This window comes from Zingiber officinale, chromosome 4A, assembly GCF_018446385.1.
Source record: "Zingiber officinale cultivar Zhangliang chromosome 4A, Zo_v1.1, whole genome shotgun sequence".
NCBI classification, from domain to species: domain Eukaryota; kingdom Viridiplantae; phylum Streptophyta; class Magnoliopsida; order Zingiberales; family Zingiberaceae; genus Zingiber; species Zingiber officinale.
In genome coordinates, this window is record NC_055992.1 from 88,656,723 (window position 1) to 88,672,104 (window position 15,382).

A 15,382-nucleotide genomic window follows, 5' to 3' on the forward strand; every position below is an offset into this window, starting at 1 on the left:
CACTTGTATACGATAAAAAAATAAATTATGAAAAATTTTACCCATCAACAATAATAGTTACAGAGGGTGAGATAAATCACGGAACTTTCGCACCCACTGACCATCGATCCTAGAATTATTCACGACAACGCCACTGTATAAATCATCTAGGCATTACTAATAGTCCAATTGCTTTGCCATCCGAAATAGGAGCAGCCATGGCGGTCGTCGCTGCAATCTCCTGCCGTTTGCCTCACGGAACCTCAAGCGATTGCTTCTCTCTCTTCCACTCACTCCCTGTTCGGATCCCCCGCGGCAGGGCTTCCACGCGCCAGCCGTGCCGGCGGAGACCGGCCGCCTCGGTCCGCTTTGTGCTCAGGGAGGTAGAGTGGGAGGAGGAGGAGAGTAATGGGGGCCGCGTTTCTATGGCCGATGCTCTGATTAAGGAAGAGGTGGAAGTGAAAGGAAAAGAGGAGCTGCGAATCGCGTCTGACCATCGGATGGCGGAGAGAAAGGTGAGGAAAGAGGCGGGGCGGCGGACGTACCTAATCGCGGCGGTGATGTCCAGCCTCGCCATCACCTCCATGGCGGTCGCAGCCGTCTATTACCGATTCACCTGGCAAATGGAGGTTAATCTTGATTTCGTTCCCTTCCATAGCTATTTTTTCTACTCAATATATATATCTATACTTTAGTTAGCGAAAGAGAGATCGATTAGTGTTGCAGGGCGGCGAGGTTCCGGCGACGGAGATGTTGGCGACGTTCGCTCTCTCCGTGGGCGCGGCGGTAAGAGGCTAGCTGCTCACCTAAACCCTCGTTTTCTTTAATTTCTTGGCCGGAATGATCACTGATCAGGTGGGAATGGAGTTATGGGCGCGTTGGGCGCACCGGGCGCTGTGGCACGCCTCTCTGTGGCACATGCACGAGTCGCACCATCGCCCGCGCGACGGCCCCTTCGAGCTCAACGACGTCTTCGCCATCGTCAACGCCGTCCCCGCCATCGCCCTCGCGGCCTACGGCTTCTTCAACCCCGGCCTCCTCCCCGGTCTCTGCTTCGGCGCCGTAAGCCTGCCCATCCAGATTAGTTAATCTATCATCACTTCGTCTAACTGGCCGTGGCGAACACCTACAGGGCCTCGGGATTACGCTGTTCGGAATGGCCTACATGTTCGTCCACGACGGCCTGGTCCACCGACGGTTCCCGGTGGGCCCCGTCGCCAGCATACCCTACTTCCGCCGGGTCGCCGCCGCCCACCAGGTACGATGCACTGCCCGCCACCGCCGACTGAACAGATGATGCATTATAAACTATTTTTGCGTGGCTTCTGACAGATCCACCACATGAACAAGTTCGAGGGGGTGCCTTACGGTCTGTTCTTGGGGCCTGAGGTCATGCCGCGCCTCATCCAGATAGATAATATTGCAGTGCACAAACACAGCGACATGGTAGCTAGGGAACAGGACGGAGTATATCTAATCTCGTCGTCGTTTGCTGCAGGAGCTGGATGAGGTGGGTGGCCTGGAGGAGCTGGAGAAGGAGATCGCCATGAGGAATAAACTCTACAGCAGCTCCAATTGACCAACCCGAGCAGTGCAGTCGAGCTTGATCAAGTTTTTTCTAGTGGGCATTCTAACGAACAGACTCCGTTGCGTATATTCTTACTCCATTATATTCTAATTTATTATCATTTGTGCAGCTGGATAATGTGCAGCTCAAGCAACGGCCGGGTTGGGAATCAAACAATTGAGAAGATTTCGTTGTGAAGATCTTTGTACCCGAATTTGTCGGTTATTGTAATAATATATATAGTCCAAACTTTGCCAGCAGATAGAACTCACATGTATAAAATGATTCTATTCGAGCAACAATGCTAGAAAGGTGATTATACCCGCGTCGTTTACCGTTCGTTTCTTTTCATAGTATGTACCATGATAGTAAAAAATGAATCCTTTATGTTTTCAGTGTCTTCGTCAATTTATTTTAGAATTAACATACGGAGAAGGTAAATCATAAGTGATTACTAATCTTTGGAATAGTGATTAGCACATAAGGGAGATATTTATCTCAATTTTATCGAAATTCGAACCTCATATCTCATGATGATAACACCTCATGTGCTAACCACTAGACTCATCCGAGGAAATCTCATAGTATGTACTTAGGTTGTATAAAACGAAGTAAATTATGAGGTTTATTTATAGCTAATTGTTAAATGATTAGAAGGTGAGTGAGATTTTTTTCTCCAAGGATATATATACACGCACATCAAGAATTGATCTCTTATTCATATTATAATATATTTGTCACCCTTTAACTAAGGAAGCATCTCATATAAATTGTTCGAGCAACAATCAACCAGAGTTAAAGGTTATCAAATTGATTGATTGATTGATAAGAGATTAGCTGTTGATTAATGAAAATAATTTTTAATTGATTGATAAAAATGATCCATTAGTGTTTCACTAAAAAAAACCAATTTTTAGTGGCTGACTTATTACATCGTTAATACATTGTTTTATGCAATTAAAGATGGGTCAGCTACGGAATATATTCTATCGTTTAGATTTCTATCATTGACGTTTTTTTTGTGACAAAATATATAACGTCATCATTAATTAGCAACAAAATATATATCCCATCGCTCAAAACAACGACGGATTAAGATATTCCGTTGCTATATCCCGTAAGTCAATTAACGACGGATTCAAATAAAATTATCGTTAATTAACGACAATAAATTATTATTTGTCGCTAATATCCTAAATAGATTTTAAATTCCGTAAACAAATTAGATATAGTAAATTAATAATTAGCGACAGAGATGTAATCTCCATCATTAATTTGATAAACGAAACTTGTTGATGTATTAGTGACGGATTTTAAAATCCATCACTAATCTTCAATAAAAATACAAAAAAATCCTCATTTCCCTATTTACATCTAAATATAATTAAATAAAATCATCACAAATGATGATTTTCACAACAAACTCACAATACAATCTACATCAATAAGTTCACAACACAAAATCATATTAACAATATCCATATTAACTTAAACAATACAGTCCATACCCAAGAAAACATCCAAAACTAATAGAATCTCCATGGTACATTCAAAATTTAGACAATAAGTTTATATTATCCATACAATATATCCTGATGAAAAATCTATTACAAAATAAAAAAACATATCTTCCTTTAGATTTTGGATATCTGAATTTGATATTTGAATTTGATGATAGAAATATGCAATATCTAAAAATATCATAGAAAATTATAATGTAATTAGAGATGCATGTGATTTTAAAAAAATAATAGAAATAATTTTGACAGAAACACATTGAATAATTAAAAACTAAGATAAAGAATGCATACCTCAAAATGATTTACTCACTAGGAAAATCATCAAGACCCTTGATCTCTTGGGACTCCAAACGATGCGAGTGGGACATCTCTGAATAGGGAGTGAACATTGCTACAAACAGTACTTATATATGGTGAACTTTCTCCTCAATTCGAGCATGTTGCTCGCGCATTTCCTGTGCCTCTTCTTCCCTCTAAACCATCGTCTCCTCTAATGACGAGAGTTAAGTTCACAAATCTTAATTTTCGACCCGTAATGCTTGTACCTCAGTAGATGAGGAGGAGTAATTAGGACACCTCCTTATCCCCTAGAGCCCTCATCCGGTCACAGATAACTTTAGCATGAGATTCATACCCGTAGAGGGAGGTCTTCTTCCTTCCATCGACGACATCATAATAAATATCATTAACCTCATCGATGGAAAGAGGTTGTGACCCCTCTCCCTCTGCACTAGGCTGAAATGTCATTGCAATTTTAGTGGATATTACGTCCTGTGTCAAAATAATGATTTTATTAACCTCCACATAAAGTTTACAAATATATTCACGAAAGTTAATATTCTTATGTTAATTGCCGAGAAACATCGATCGACAAATGGTACATCCTTTTGCTTATGGGTCTTGTTAAATACCTCCTAACAAGTGACAGGTCTCTATAATTCAATATCTTGAGAATGCAAATACATTAAAACTAATAAAAAAACATATGTAATTTTTTTTTATATAACTTAATTTTAAATTAACCAAATCAAAGGCATGCTCTATGATAGAACGGAATCTAGCAGTATGCTTTGTGGATCCGATACTCGACCTAGCGGGCTCTGAATTACGGTTGCCTCGAGTAATCGTTGAATTTGACTGTCAATGTTAGGTAGTCCAAATGGCTCTCCAAGCCTCCCAAACTACAACAAAGATCTCAGATGGTTTGGTATCCCTCATCCTCCACTTGTATAACATGTCCCTGTATAATTTAGCACATTAGTTGTTCTAATATTTATAAATTCGGCCTCGTGGTCCTCCTCCCAAACATACATTTTTTGCAACAATAGATTTTGAGAATTAGTATCTGTAGGTCCATTGCGGCTGATAAGAAGAGGATGAATTGTAACGCCCCGCCTTCTACTGGCTAAGCTGTAAGGCCGGGGGTTACATTATGCTGTTGCTATACTATTCCCTGACCCTCACTAAAGTCTAGGTGCGGAAAGCTGCACTAATTAAAACTTTGCTAGTTGCTACCACAAATCTGGAACTAATGCTTGAATCACTAATTTTATCATCAATCATATGCTAAGGGGTATAATCTATGATGTACCTGTCATATCTCACATCCCTTATGGTCAAGGAACTGAACTACAAGGTTTCTTGGTCGAAACCCAGCTTCCCAATCGATTGGGATCAAACTCAATCGATTGAAAGCTATTGGATCGATCCATTGATCGATTCAACTCGCTACTGTGCACGGGGTAAATTCTGGATCGATCGGCTGATCGATCCAAACTTACCAATCGATCCAGGGATCGATTCCAAAGCTCTCTGTTCGCGAGGCTAATTCCCCGATCGATCCAGTGATCGATTCCAGAGCTTACTATTCGCGACAATAGCTCCGATCGATCGACTGATCGATTGAACTTAGTCCAATCGATCAGCTGGTCGATCCAGGAGCTTACTGTTCGCGGAAATCAGCTCTCAATCGATCAACCGATCGATTTAGGTCCCTCCAATCGATCGGCCGATCGATTGGAGTTTCTGATTTCGCTGCAGAACTCTGATTTCATAGCTCGAACATACACAACTCAATGTAATAAACCTAAAATGCCTAGAAAACATTGTAACAGGTCTTCACTAACATTATGCATGATTTACTACTCATCAATAAGCTAGCTAGTGTCTTAGACATGACATAAGTATGGTTTCACAATTCAAAATTCTTAAACTTTCCAAAGGTGCATAAACATTAAAAAGAACAAAAGGTTCTAATTCTTTAAATTTGCTAGTTCCCAAGGGTCTTCATTTCAAGTTCTTGCCCACACACATCTTTGTAGCATTGACCTCCAGCCTCCGCTAGTCCATCTTTCCTTTACTTTTATCTGCAGTATAAGGAAAAGAAGTATCTGTAAGCTTGGGAGCTTAGTAAGAAACCATCTACCTCACAAAACATGCATACGATGCGATTTATGCTTTTAAAACATGCTAATTGGAATATATGCTGAACACTGCTAAACATGGATTCTAAAACATGGCATAATCACATGTGATATATGGCAATCATAGCTAAACATAAAACCATCATGTGGATCCCTAAGAACTAAACTGAAATAAAAGCTAAGCTACACTACTGCTAACTGATGCTAAGTTGCTCTGTTTTCACATAAACTATATTGTGAAGTTTTGAAAGCTATTTATCATAAATAGATGAAAATACATAATCATACTACTGATGGACCCGGCAACTGTACTTGCTATGCGCGCATCCCTAACTAAACCCGGGGCTGCAAATTCCGAATCTAGTAGGGTTTACTAGGTTATCTAAACCTAGGGATGACTACGGGAGCCCAACCCAATGGACATCTAGTCTAGTACAGTGCCACTGCTAAAAGTAAAATACTGAGCATAAGCTAATAATTCTTGTCTTGCTTTTATTAGGTTGTCTGAACCTAGAACTAGGTTATCTAAACCTAGAGGCGACTGTGGGAGCCCACCCATTGGACCGTAGGCCCATAAAAGCTGTAGCAAGACTAAATGTGCTATAAAATGCTTCTACTGCATTTATCTAAACTATTGAAATGCATATGGTGGCATTTTACTGAGCTAAGCATTAAAGCAAACACTTGGTGTGCGCTAATTCACACCCTATATACTGAAAATTCTGCATATGACTGAACTAATGCATAAAACATACGAAAAGCTACTTATACTGCAGGTGAGGGGTTTCTTACATCCTGCGCTAGTTTTCCTTACGATCTGATCGTTAGGTTTTTTCGGAAAACGATCTTCTCGACGATCCTCTTGCTTCTACGTGTTCTTCTCGCGAAGAGGAGTGCCCTCGTGCCGGGGTCGTCGCCGGAAGGTGTTCTTGGAGCCTTTGGGACGGAACCCTAGCCCTTGGGGCTTGGTGCGCCGAGAGAAGAAGAGAAGGGAGAGGCGGCGTGAGGTGAGGAGAGGAAGAAATCCCGATCCAAAATAAACCCTCACTTAATTATTTCCCTATTTATATTAAGTGGGTAATTCGACCCAACTCTAACATGAATATAATTGATTCCCTTTTCTTTCAGCACACCCCTGCTGGGGCCACCTGGTTACTTAAACTCTCTATAAGTCGTAGGGTTCGCTAGGTCTTGGGTTCGATTCCCGCTTAAGCTGTTTTACGTTTCTATTTATTTTTGCTACTTTCTCTACTCTAAAAATTCCATAAAAATCTCCTAAAATTCCAGAAAAATACCAGGATATTTATAAAAGTATTTTGAGAATTTTTGGGCGGTACAATCCCCCATACCTTATAAAAAGTTCATCCTCGAACTTAGAATAATTCTGGGTACTTTTGTCTCATACTGGCTTCTGTCTCCCAAGTTACCTCCTCTGCTGTGTGACTTTGCTAAATAACTTTGACTAATGGTACTTCCTTGTTCCACAATTTCTTAACCGCTCGGTCTATTATCTGAATAGGCCGACTCTCATAGCTGAGGTCTTCGCGGACTTTTACCGACTGGGGCTCAATCACCTGGGTGGCATCTGGGATATGCTTCTTCAGCATAGAGACATGAAATACATTGTGGATAGCTGACATCTCCTAGGGTAGCTCTAGCTCATATGCTACTTTGCCAACTCTCCTAGTGATGAGGTATGGTCCCACATATCTGGGACATAATTTGCCCTTCTTTCCAAAACGCATTACTCCTTTCATGGGAGCTACTCTGAGGAACACTGAATCCCCAACTGAAAACTCTAAGGGTCTGCGTCGTGTATCAGCATAGCTTTTCTGGCGGCTCTGAGCTGTCTCTATCCTCTGGCGGATCTGCTGTATAGCTGCTGTGGTATCTGCTACTAGATCTGTCTGAAGTTCTAGTTCTTTCTGTTCACCACTTTCATACCAGCAGATTGGAGATCTACACCTCCGCCCGTAGAGAGCCTCGTAAGGTGCCATACCGATGGTAGCCTGATAGCTATTGTTGTATGCAAATTCTGCTAAACTCAGATATTTGCACCAACTTCCCTTGAAGTCTAGGGCACACGCTCGGAGCATATCTTCGAGTACCTGATTTACTCGCTCCGTCTGACTATCTGTCTGGAGATGGAAAGCTGTGCTAAATTTTAACTTAGTGCCCAATGCTGACTGTACACACTCCCAGAAGTGTGATGTGAACCTACTGTCTCTGTCTGAAATGATGGTCCGTGGGACTCCATGTAGTCTGACAATCTCCTTGAGATACAACTGAGCTAGTTGCTCCATTGAGTAGGATATCCTGATAGCTAAGAAATGGGCTGATTTAGTCAATCTGTCGACTATTACCCAGATGACATCAAAACCATTCGTGGTTCTGGGTAGTCCCACTATAAAATCCATAGAAATATCCTCCCACTTCCATTCTGGGATCTGAATGGGCTACAGAACTCCTCCTGGTCTCTGGTGTTCTGCCTTGACCCTCTGGCAGGTCAGACAAATACTAACATATCTAGCGATGTCTCTTTTCATCCCAGGCCACCAAAAACATCTCTTTAGGTCTTGGTACATCTTGGTGGAACCCGGATGCATCGCATAGGGAGTCCTGTGAGCCTCGTCTAAAATCTTTCTCTTTAGTTCCTCCTGATCTGGAACGCATAGTCTGTCACCAAAATGTAATGCCCCGCTATCGGATATTCTGAACTCTCCACCTCCTGATTCTGTTAACTCTTGCTTGATTTTCTGAATTTTAGGATCCTGTCCCTGAGCTGTCTGGATGTCACCAAGCAAGGTGGATTCTAACGTCATAGTAGAGAGTTGCCCAACTATTAATTCGAGACTGAAATCTGTGATCTCCTTCTGTAGGGGCGGTGACATGGCTACTAGGAATAATAAGGTAGCGCTGGACTTCCTGCTAAGTGCATCTGCCACCTTATTGGCTTTTCCTGGATGGTAGAGGATGTCTATGTCATAGTCTTTGACCAGTTCGAGCCATCTGCCCTGTCGCATATTCAGATCCTTCTGAGTGAAGAAATACTTCAGACTCTGATGATCTGTATACACTCTACACTGAGCTCCATACAAGTAATGTCTCCAAATTTTGAGGGCGAACACAACTGCTGCAAGCTCAAGATCATGAGTAGGATAGTTCCTCTCATAGTCTTTGAGTTGTCTGGAGGCATAGCCAATCACCTTACCTTCTTGCATCAGTACTGCTCCTAGTCCCAACTTAGAGGCATCGCTATAAATATCAAAGCTGTCTGTGTTTTCTGGTAGAGTCAGAATGGGTGCACTGGTCAGTCTTCTTTTGAGTTCCATAAAACTATTCTCACAGTCCTCTGTCCATTGAAATTTTCTGTTCTTCCTAGTGAGAACTGTCAGTGGGGAGGCTATTCTGGAGAAATCCTCTACGAACTTTCTGTAATAACCTGCTAGTCCCAAAAAGCTTCTGATTTCACTGGCGTTCTTGGGTCTTTTCCAGTTACTCACAGCTTCTATCTTACTGGAGTCTACCATAATACCATCCTTGGAGATAATGTGACCCAGAAAGGCTACCTGATCTAGCCAGAATTCGCATTTCGTGAACTTGGCGTACAGCTGGTTCTGCTGAAGAGTCTGCAATACTATTTTCAGGTGCGCTGCATGTTCTTCCTGAGTTCTGGAATAGATAAGAATGTCGTCGATGAATACGATGACAAACTTATCTAAGTATTCCCTGAATACTCGGTTCATGAGGTCCATGAAAGTAGCTGGAGCATTCGTCACGCCAAAGGGCATGACTACGAACTCATAATGTTCGTATCTGGTCCTGAAAGCTGTCTTGGGTATATCACCTTCTTTAACCTTCACTTGGTGATATCCCGATCTGAGGTCTATTTTAGAGAACACTGCTGCTCCCTTTAGCTGATCAAACAAGTCATCTATTCTAGGAAGAGGATACCTGTTCTTAACCGTGACTTGGTTTAGTGCTCTGTAATCTATACACAGGCGCATGCTCCCGTCCTTTTTCTTCATGAACAATACAGGCGCTCCCCAGGGTGAGTGATTAGGACGTATGAAGCCCTTGTCAAGTAGCTCCTGTAGTTGCTCCTGAAGTTCCTTCAGCTCTGCTGGAGCCATGCGGTATGGTGCTTTGGAGATGAGATTTATATCGGGAATAAGTTCTATCTCAAATTCAATCTCTTTGTCTGGTGCTAGGCTTGGTAACTCCTCAGGAAAGACTGCTGGGTAGTCACATACTACTCGGACCGCTTCTAGCTTTTGGTCCTTGTCCTGACTGGTATTGACTACATGCGCTATAAATCTCGTACCTCCTGAATCTAGTAATTTCTGTGCTTTCAGAGCCGAGAGAAATCTCTTAGCTTTTCTCTTTGGTTCTCCGCTGTACTCAAATTGTACTCCTGCTTCAGGTTGGAATATGACTTTCTGTTTACAGCACTCTATGGAAGCACCGTACTTGATCAGAAAGTCCATTCCCATGATGACATCGTAGTCAGCCATATTAGCACTATCAGATCGCCAAACAGCTCTCTGTCTGCTATAATGACCGGCACTGCTCTAAGCCAGTGCGTAGATGCCATAATTTCTCCCGAAGGTAGCGTCGTCAAAAACTGACCACTAAATACCTCTGGGGGTACTGCTAACTTTTCGGCGAATGCCCTGGATATATAAGAATGGGTTGCCCCAGTATCGAATAAGACAGTTGCACTTTGCTGTAAAATACTAATATGACCTGTAACAACTGTCGAGGCATTCGCTACGTCTTCTCTGGTCAGTGAGTAGATCCTTGCATTTGTCGCGACTGAGGGGGCTTCCAGTCTGCCTTGGCTGATGTGTGGACCATCTAAAGCAGCCTGCATCTGGTGCAACTGTGCTGGCTTGACCTCATACTGAATCGGCTGTGGTGGAGAAAAGCTGGTCTTGTTTGGGCATTGTTTAGCCATATGCCCTTCTTGGCCACATTCAAAGCATCCTCGTGTGCCCTTGCGATAAACTCCTGGATGAAATTTTCCACACGTAGAACACTTGGGATAGCTGGGCTGTTTACTAGCTGGTCCTCCTTTTGGGTAACTCCCTGGTTTGCGTTTGTTGCTAGAGTTCCCTTTCCAGTTGGAGCCGTGGGAGCTGTGGCCCTGGTGTTTCTGAGTACCTAAGCCTCCTTGGCCTTTCGACTCTGAGAGGACTTGCTTCTGCTGCTTGATACTATTCTGGTAATGCTCGGTGGTTAAAGCACTGCTCACTAGTTCTTCTGTGGTTTGCAGCCTACGGACACCGTTGGCCACATTCATTGCTATTTCCGGCCTTAACATCTTGAGCATCAATCGGACTCGTTCCCTTTCAGTGCTGACTAGTTCTGGGCATAAATGAGCCAGTCTGTTGAATTTCCTCACAGCCTCCTCAACTGAAAGGTTGACCTGACGAAACTCAGTGAACTCGTCGTAGTGGCGGTTTGTGACCCGCATGTGGAAAAACTCCTCGAAGAATTCCCTTTCGAAGTCAACCCATGTCATCTGATTCACTGGGCGCTTCACTTTAATTTTCTCCCACCACATACGTGCGTCTCCTGTCAGACAGAAAGAGGTGCACTTCACCTTCTCATGTTCTGGCCAGTCCAGAAGCTCCATCGTACTTTCCAGTGTTTTGAACCAGGCTTGAGCATCCCATAGTTCACTGGTGCCTGAGAAATTCTCCGTCTTGATCTTCTGCCACTGGATCAGATAGGCTTCCCTCATTGCCCCTGCTGCTGGGGCTACTGGTGCTACAGGTTGGACTGGTGGAACCTCTATCACTACTGGGGTTGCTAAATTAGGTTCTGGAGTGACAGTGGGAGTGTTCTGCTGGTTAGCCCTTAAAGTGGCTATCTCTTGTTGCTGTTCAGCTAATTGTTGTTGTAACTGAGCCACTACTACTGTAAGGTCTGGGGGAGGCACTGAACTGCCTGCCTCATGTTGGGCCTCAGTGGCTGGTGCCCTTCTAACTGGGCGTCCTCGTGCCATTTCTAGAGACATAGAGGACATACATAACTAATACAATCATAATTGCGTAACTACTGTTATCATGTTAAATACTATCATAAACAAACATGCTTTAGTTATCTCTATACATGAAACAAGAAACATAAATAAAGTGAGAGATGTCCTTACTTGGAAGCTGCAGGTTCAATGCTGATGTGTGTGTAGGAAGTATGGAACTTCGCTCTGATACCACTCTGTAACGCCCCGCCTTCTACTGGCTAAGCTGTAAGGCCGGGGGTTACATTATGCTGTTGCTATACTATTCCCTGACCCTCACTAAAGTCTAGGTGCGGAAAGCTGCACTAATTAAAACTTTGCTAGTTGCTACCACAAATCTGGAACTAATGCTCAAATCACTATTTTTATCATCAATCATATGCTAAGGGGTATAATCTATGATGTACCTGTCATATCTCACATCCCTTATGGTCAAGGAACTGAACTACAAGGTTTCTTGGTCGAAACCCAGCTTCCCAATCGATTGGGATCAAACTCAATCGATTGAAAGCTATTGGATCGATCCATTGATCGATTCAACTTGCTACTGTGCACGGGGTAAATTCTGGATCGATCGGCTGATCGATCCAGGCTTGCCAATCGATCCAGGGATCGATTCCAAAGCTCTCTGTTCGCGAGGCTAATTCCCCGGTCGATCTAGTGATCGATTCCAGAGCTTACTGTTTGCGACAATAGCTCCAATCGATCGACTGATCGATTGAACTTAGTCCAATCGATCGGCTGGTCGATCCAGGAGATTACTGTTCACGGAAATCAGCTCTCAATCAATCAACCGATCGATTGAGGTCCCTCCAATCGATCGGCCGATCGATTGGAGTTTCTGATTTCGCTGCAGAACTCTGATTTCAGAGATCGAACATACACAACTCAATGTAATAAACCTAAAATGCCTAGAAAACATTGTAACAGGTCTTCACTAACATTATGCATGATTTACTACTCATCAATAAGCTAGCTAGTGTCCTAGGCATGACATAAGCATGGTTTCACAATTCAGAATTCTTAAACTTTCCAAAGGTGCATAAACATTAAAAAGAACAAAAGGTTCTAATTCTTTAAATTTGCTAGTTCCCAAGGGTCTTCATTCCAAGTTCCTGCCCACACACATCTTTGTAGCATTGACCTCCAGCCTCCGCTAGTCCATCTTTCCTTTACCTTTATCTGCAGTATAAGGAAAAGAAGTATATGTAAGCTTGAGAGCTTAGTAAGAAACCATCTACCTCACAAAACATACATACGATGCGATTTATGCTTTTAAAACATGCTAATTGGAATATATGCTGAACACTGCTAAACATGGATTCTAAAACATGGCATAATCACATGCGATACATGGCAATCATAGCTAAACATAAAACCATCATGTGGATCCCTAAGAACTAAACTGAAATAAAAGCTAAGCTACACTACTGCTAACTGATGCTAAGTTGCTTTGTTTTCACATAAACTATATTGTGAAGTTTTGAAAGCTATTTATCATAAATAGATGAAAATACATAATCATGCTGTTGATGGGCCCGACAACTGTACTTGCCGTGTGCGCATCCCTAACTAAACCCGGGGCTGCAAATTCCGAATCTAGTAGGGTTTACTAGGTTATCTAAACCTAGGGACGACTATGGGAGCCCAACCCAATGGACATCTAGTCCAGTACAATGCCACTGCTAAAAGTAAAATGCTGAGCATAAGCTAATAATTCTTGTCTTGCTTTTATTAGGTTGTCTGAACCTAGAACTAGGTTACCTAAACCTAGAGGCGACTGTGGGAGCCCACCCATTGGACCGTAGTCCCATAAAAGCTGTAGCAAGACTAAATGTGCTATAAAATGCTTCTACTGCATTTATCTAAACTATTGAAATGCGTATGGTGGCATTTTACTGAGCTAAGCATTAAAGCAAACACTTGGTGTGCGCTAATTCACACCCTATATACTGAAAATTCTGCATATGACTGAACTAATGCATAAAACATACGAAAAGCTACTTATACTGCAGGTGAGGGGTTTCTTACATCCTGCGCTAGTTTTCCTTACGATCTGATCGCTAGGTTTTTCCGGAAAACGATCTTCTCGACGATCCTCTTGCTTCTACGTGTTCTTCTCGCGAAGAGGAGTGCCCTCGTGCCGGAGTAGTCTCCGGAAGGTGTTCTTGGAGCCTTTGGGACGGAACCCTAGCCCTTGGGGCTTGGTGCGCCGAGAGAAGAAGAGAAGGGAGAGGCGACATGAGGTGAGGAGAGGAAGAAATCCCGATCCAAAATAAACCCTCACTTAATTATTTCCCTATTTATATTAAGTGGGTAATTCGGCCCAACTCTAACATGAATATAATTGATTCCCTTTTCTTTCAACACACCCCTGTTGGGGCCACCTGGTTACTTAAACTCTCTATAAGTTGTAGGGTTCGCTAGGTCTCAGGTTCAATTCCCGCTTAAGTTGTTTTACGTTTCTATTTATTTTTGCTACTTCCTCTACTCTAAAAATTCCATAAAAATATCCTAAAATTCCAGAAAAATACCAGGATATTTACAAAAGTATTTTGAGAATTTTCAAGCGTTACATGAATTATCCTATACAATAAAAAAAATAACAAGTATACCTTTCTCAAACTGTTGGACTTAAATAATTATACACTTAATTAAAATGATAATAGAAGTAAGAAGAGTGCGAGACAAACAAATTACTTAGTTTGCAATTAAAAATTGCTACTCTAAGGACAGTAGTCTCACTATGAAGATCTCCTTCTCGAACATAACGTCGGAAGCAGAGAAACCTCATACACGAAAATAAAGCTCAAAAATGAAAAGTAGAATGAAATTCAAAGTACAAAGTGTGTTGTTCAAAATGAAGAAGACCAGAGCTCAATTTATAGCCCACTGGTCAAATATTATAGTTTGTTGATGTGGAACGATCCGGGCGCCCCAGTGTGGCAAAACTCTAACTCCACGCAACGGCCAAGAGATAACATTTTATCCATCTCCGGGCACCCGGAGCAGATCTAGGCACCCGAACTGTTGCTAACGTAGACCCAGAAGTTGATTCGCAACATTGAGACGCCCATTCGAGCACTCTGGTTGTTCGACGCTTTCTTCAGTCACTTGGTGATTTCGGCCAACCTAAATTGGGCTCACCCGAACCCATCTTCCGGCCTTCTCCTCGAGCAATCTTCCGCTCCGGCTTCTCGTCCCTCAGAAATGTCATACGCTCTCTTCTCGTCCGCTAGCGTACTCTTTCGCAGCACCTCATCCCTCTGACGCACCGAGCCCGTCGACTCTTTTCCGTGCTATCTTCTCGCTAGCTACATCTTTCGCACGACTCCTTGTGCTCCTAACTTCTTGTACACTTAGACATAAGGATCAAATATAACAGAACCTAACTTAACTTGTTTGATCACATCAAAACTATCATAGGGTACTTTAATCTCCCATTTTTTGATGTGAGCAATCCAAGTTAAGTTAGGGTAAAATAAAATAAAAAACTATAAAATAACAGGTACATAATTTACAATTAATAAACATGTTATGTAATATAAAAAATTATCTACCCCTAGACTTAATCTATAATTCTTCTCCTTTGATCACATTAAAAATAGGGGTATTCTTTGAAAATAAATTCTAAAGGATACAAAAACAGTGACTAACATTTAGAAAAATTATGAAGTGGAAATATGAATTTTGTGATTTGTAAGCTAGTTTTGTAAGAAATAATTTTAAAAATATTTTTCATCATTAAAAAATTATAAAATTTTTTATAACGGTTAAACATACTTATCTAAAACAGTGATAAGATTTTTAGAAATAAACAAAATTAGAATAAGCAGTAATTAATTATTCTAATAGAGAGATATATTTT

General features: G+C 42.0%; 1 protein-coding gene across 6 annotated transcripts; it reads left to right on the forward strand.

Moving 5' to 3' along the window:
* LOC121970105 (beta-carotene hydroxylase 2, chloroplastic-like) lies at positions 1–1,885 on the forward strand. Of its 6 annotated transcripts, none has more exons than XR_006108847.1 (7): positions 5–608; positions 706–765; positions 835–1,024; positions 1,112–1,237; positions 1,312–1,368; positions 1,478–1,600; positions 1,677–1,692. XR_006108847.1 is itself a non-coding variant. In XM_042520555.1 (7 exons), exons 1-6 carry the CDS (start codon positions 198–200, stop codon positions 1,556–1,558), a joined length of 942 nt encoding a protein of 313 aa, XP_042376489.1. In that variant the 5' UTR covers positions 14–197; the 3' UTR covers positions 1,559–1,600; positions 1,677–1,885. The 6 variants fall into 6 exon arrangements, 3 of the variants coding, with proteins under 3 accessions (XP_042376490.1, XP_042376489.1, XP_042376491.1); XM_042520555.1 differs by having other exon boundaries at positions 14–608; positions 835–1,041; positions 1,677–1,885; XR_006108846.1 differs by having other exon boundaries at positions 1–608; positions 698–765; positions 1,312–1,600; positions 1,677–1,885.
* The last annotated feature ends 13,497 nt before the right edge of the window (positions 1,886–15,382 follow it).

Excerpts from the sequence above, each read along its gene's own strand:
- LOC121970105 (XM_042520555.1), top strand. The coding sequence starts at position 198 with ATGGCGGTCGTCGCTGCAATCTCCTGCCGTTTGCCTCACGGAACCTCA. Across the intron at positions 609-705 it reads GATTCACCTGGCAAATGGAG|GGCGGCGAGGTTCCGGCGAC; the intron begins GTTAATCTTGAT and ends TTAGTGTTGCAG. Across the intron at positions 766-834 it reads CTCTCTCCGTGGGCGCGGCG|GTGGGAATGGAGTTATGGGC; the intron begins GTAAGAGGCTAG and ends ATCACTGATCAG.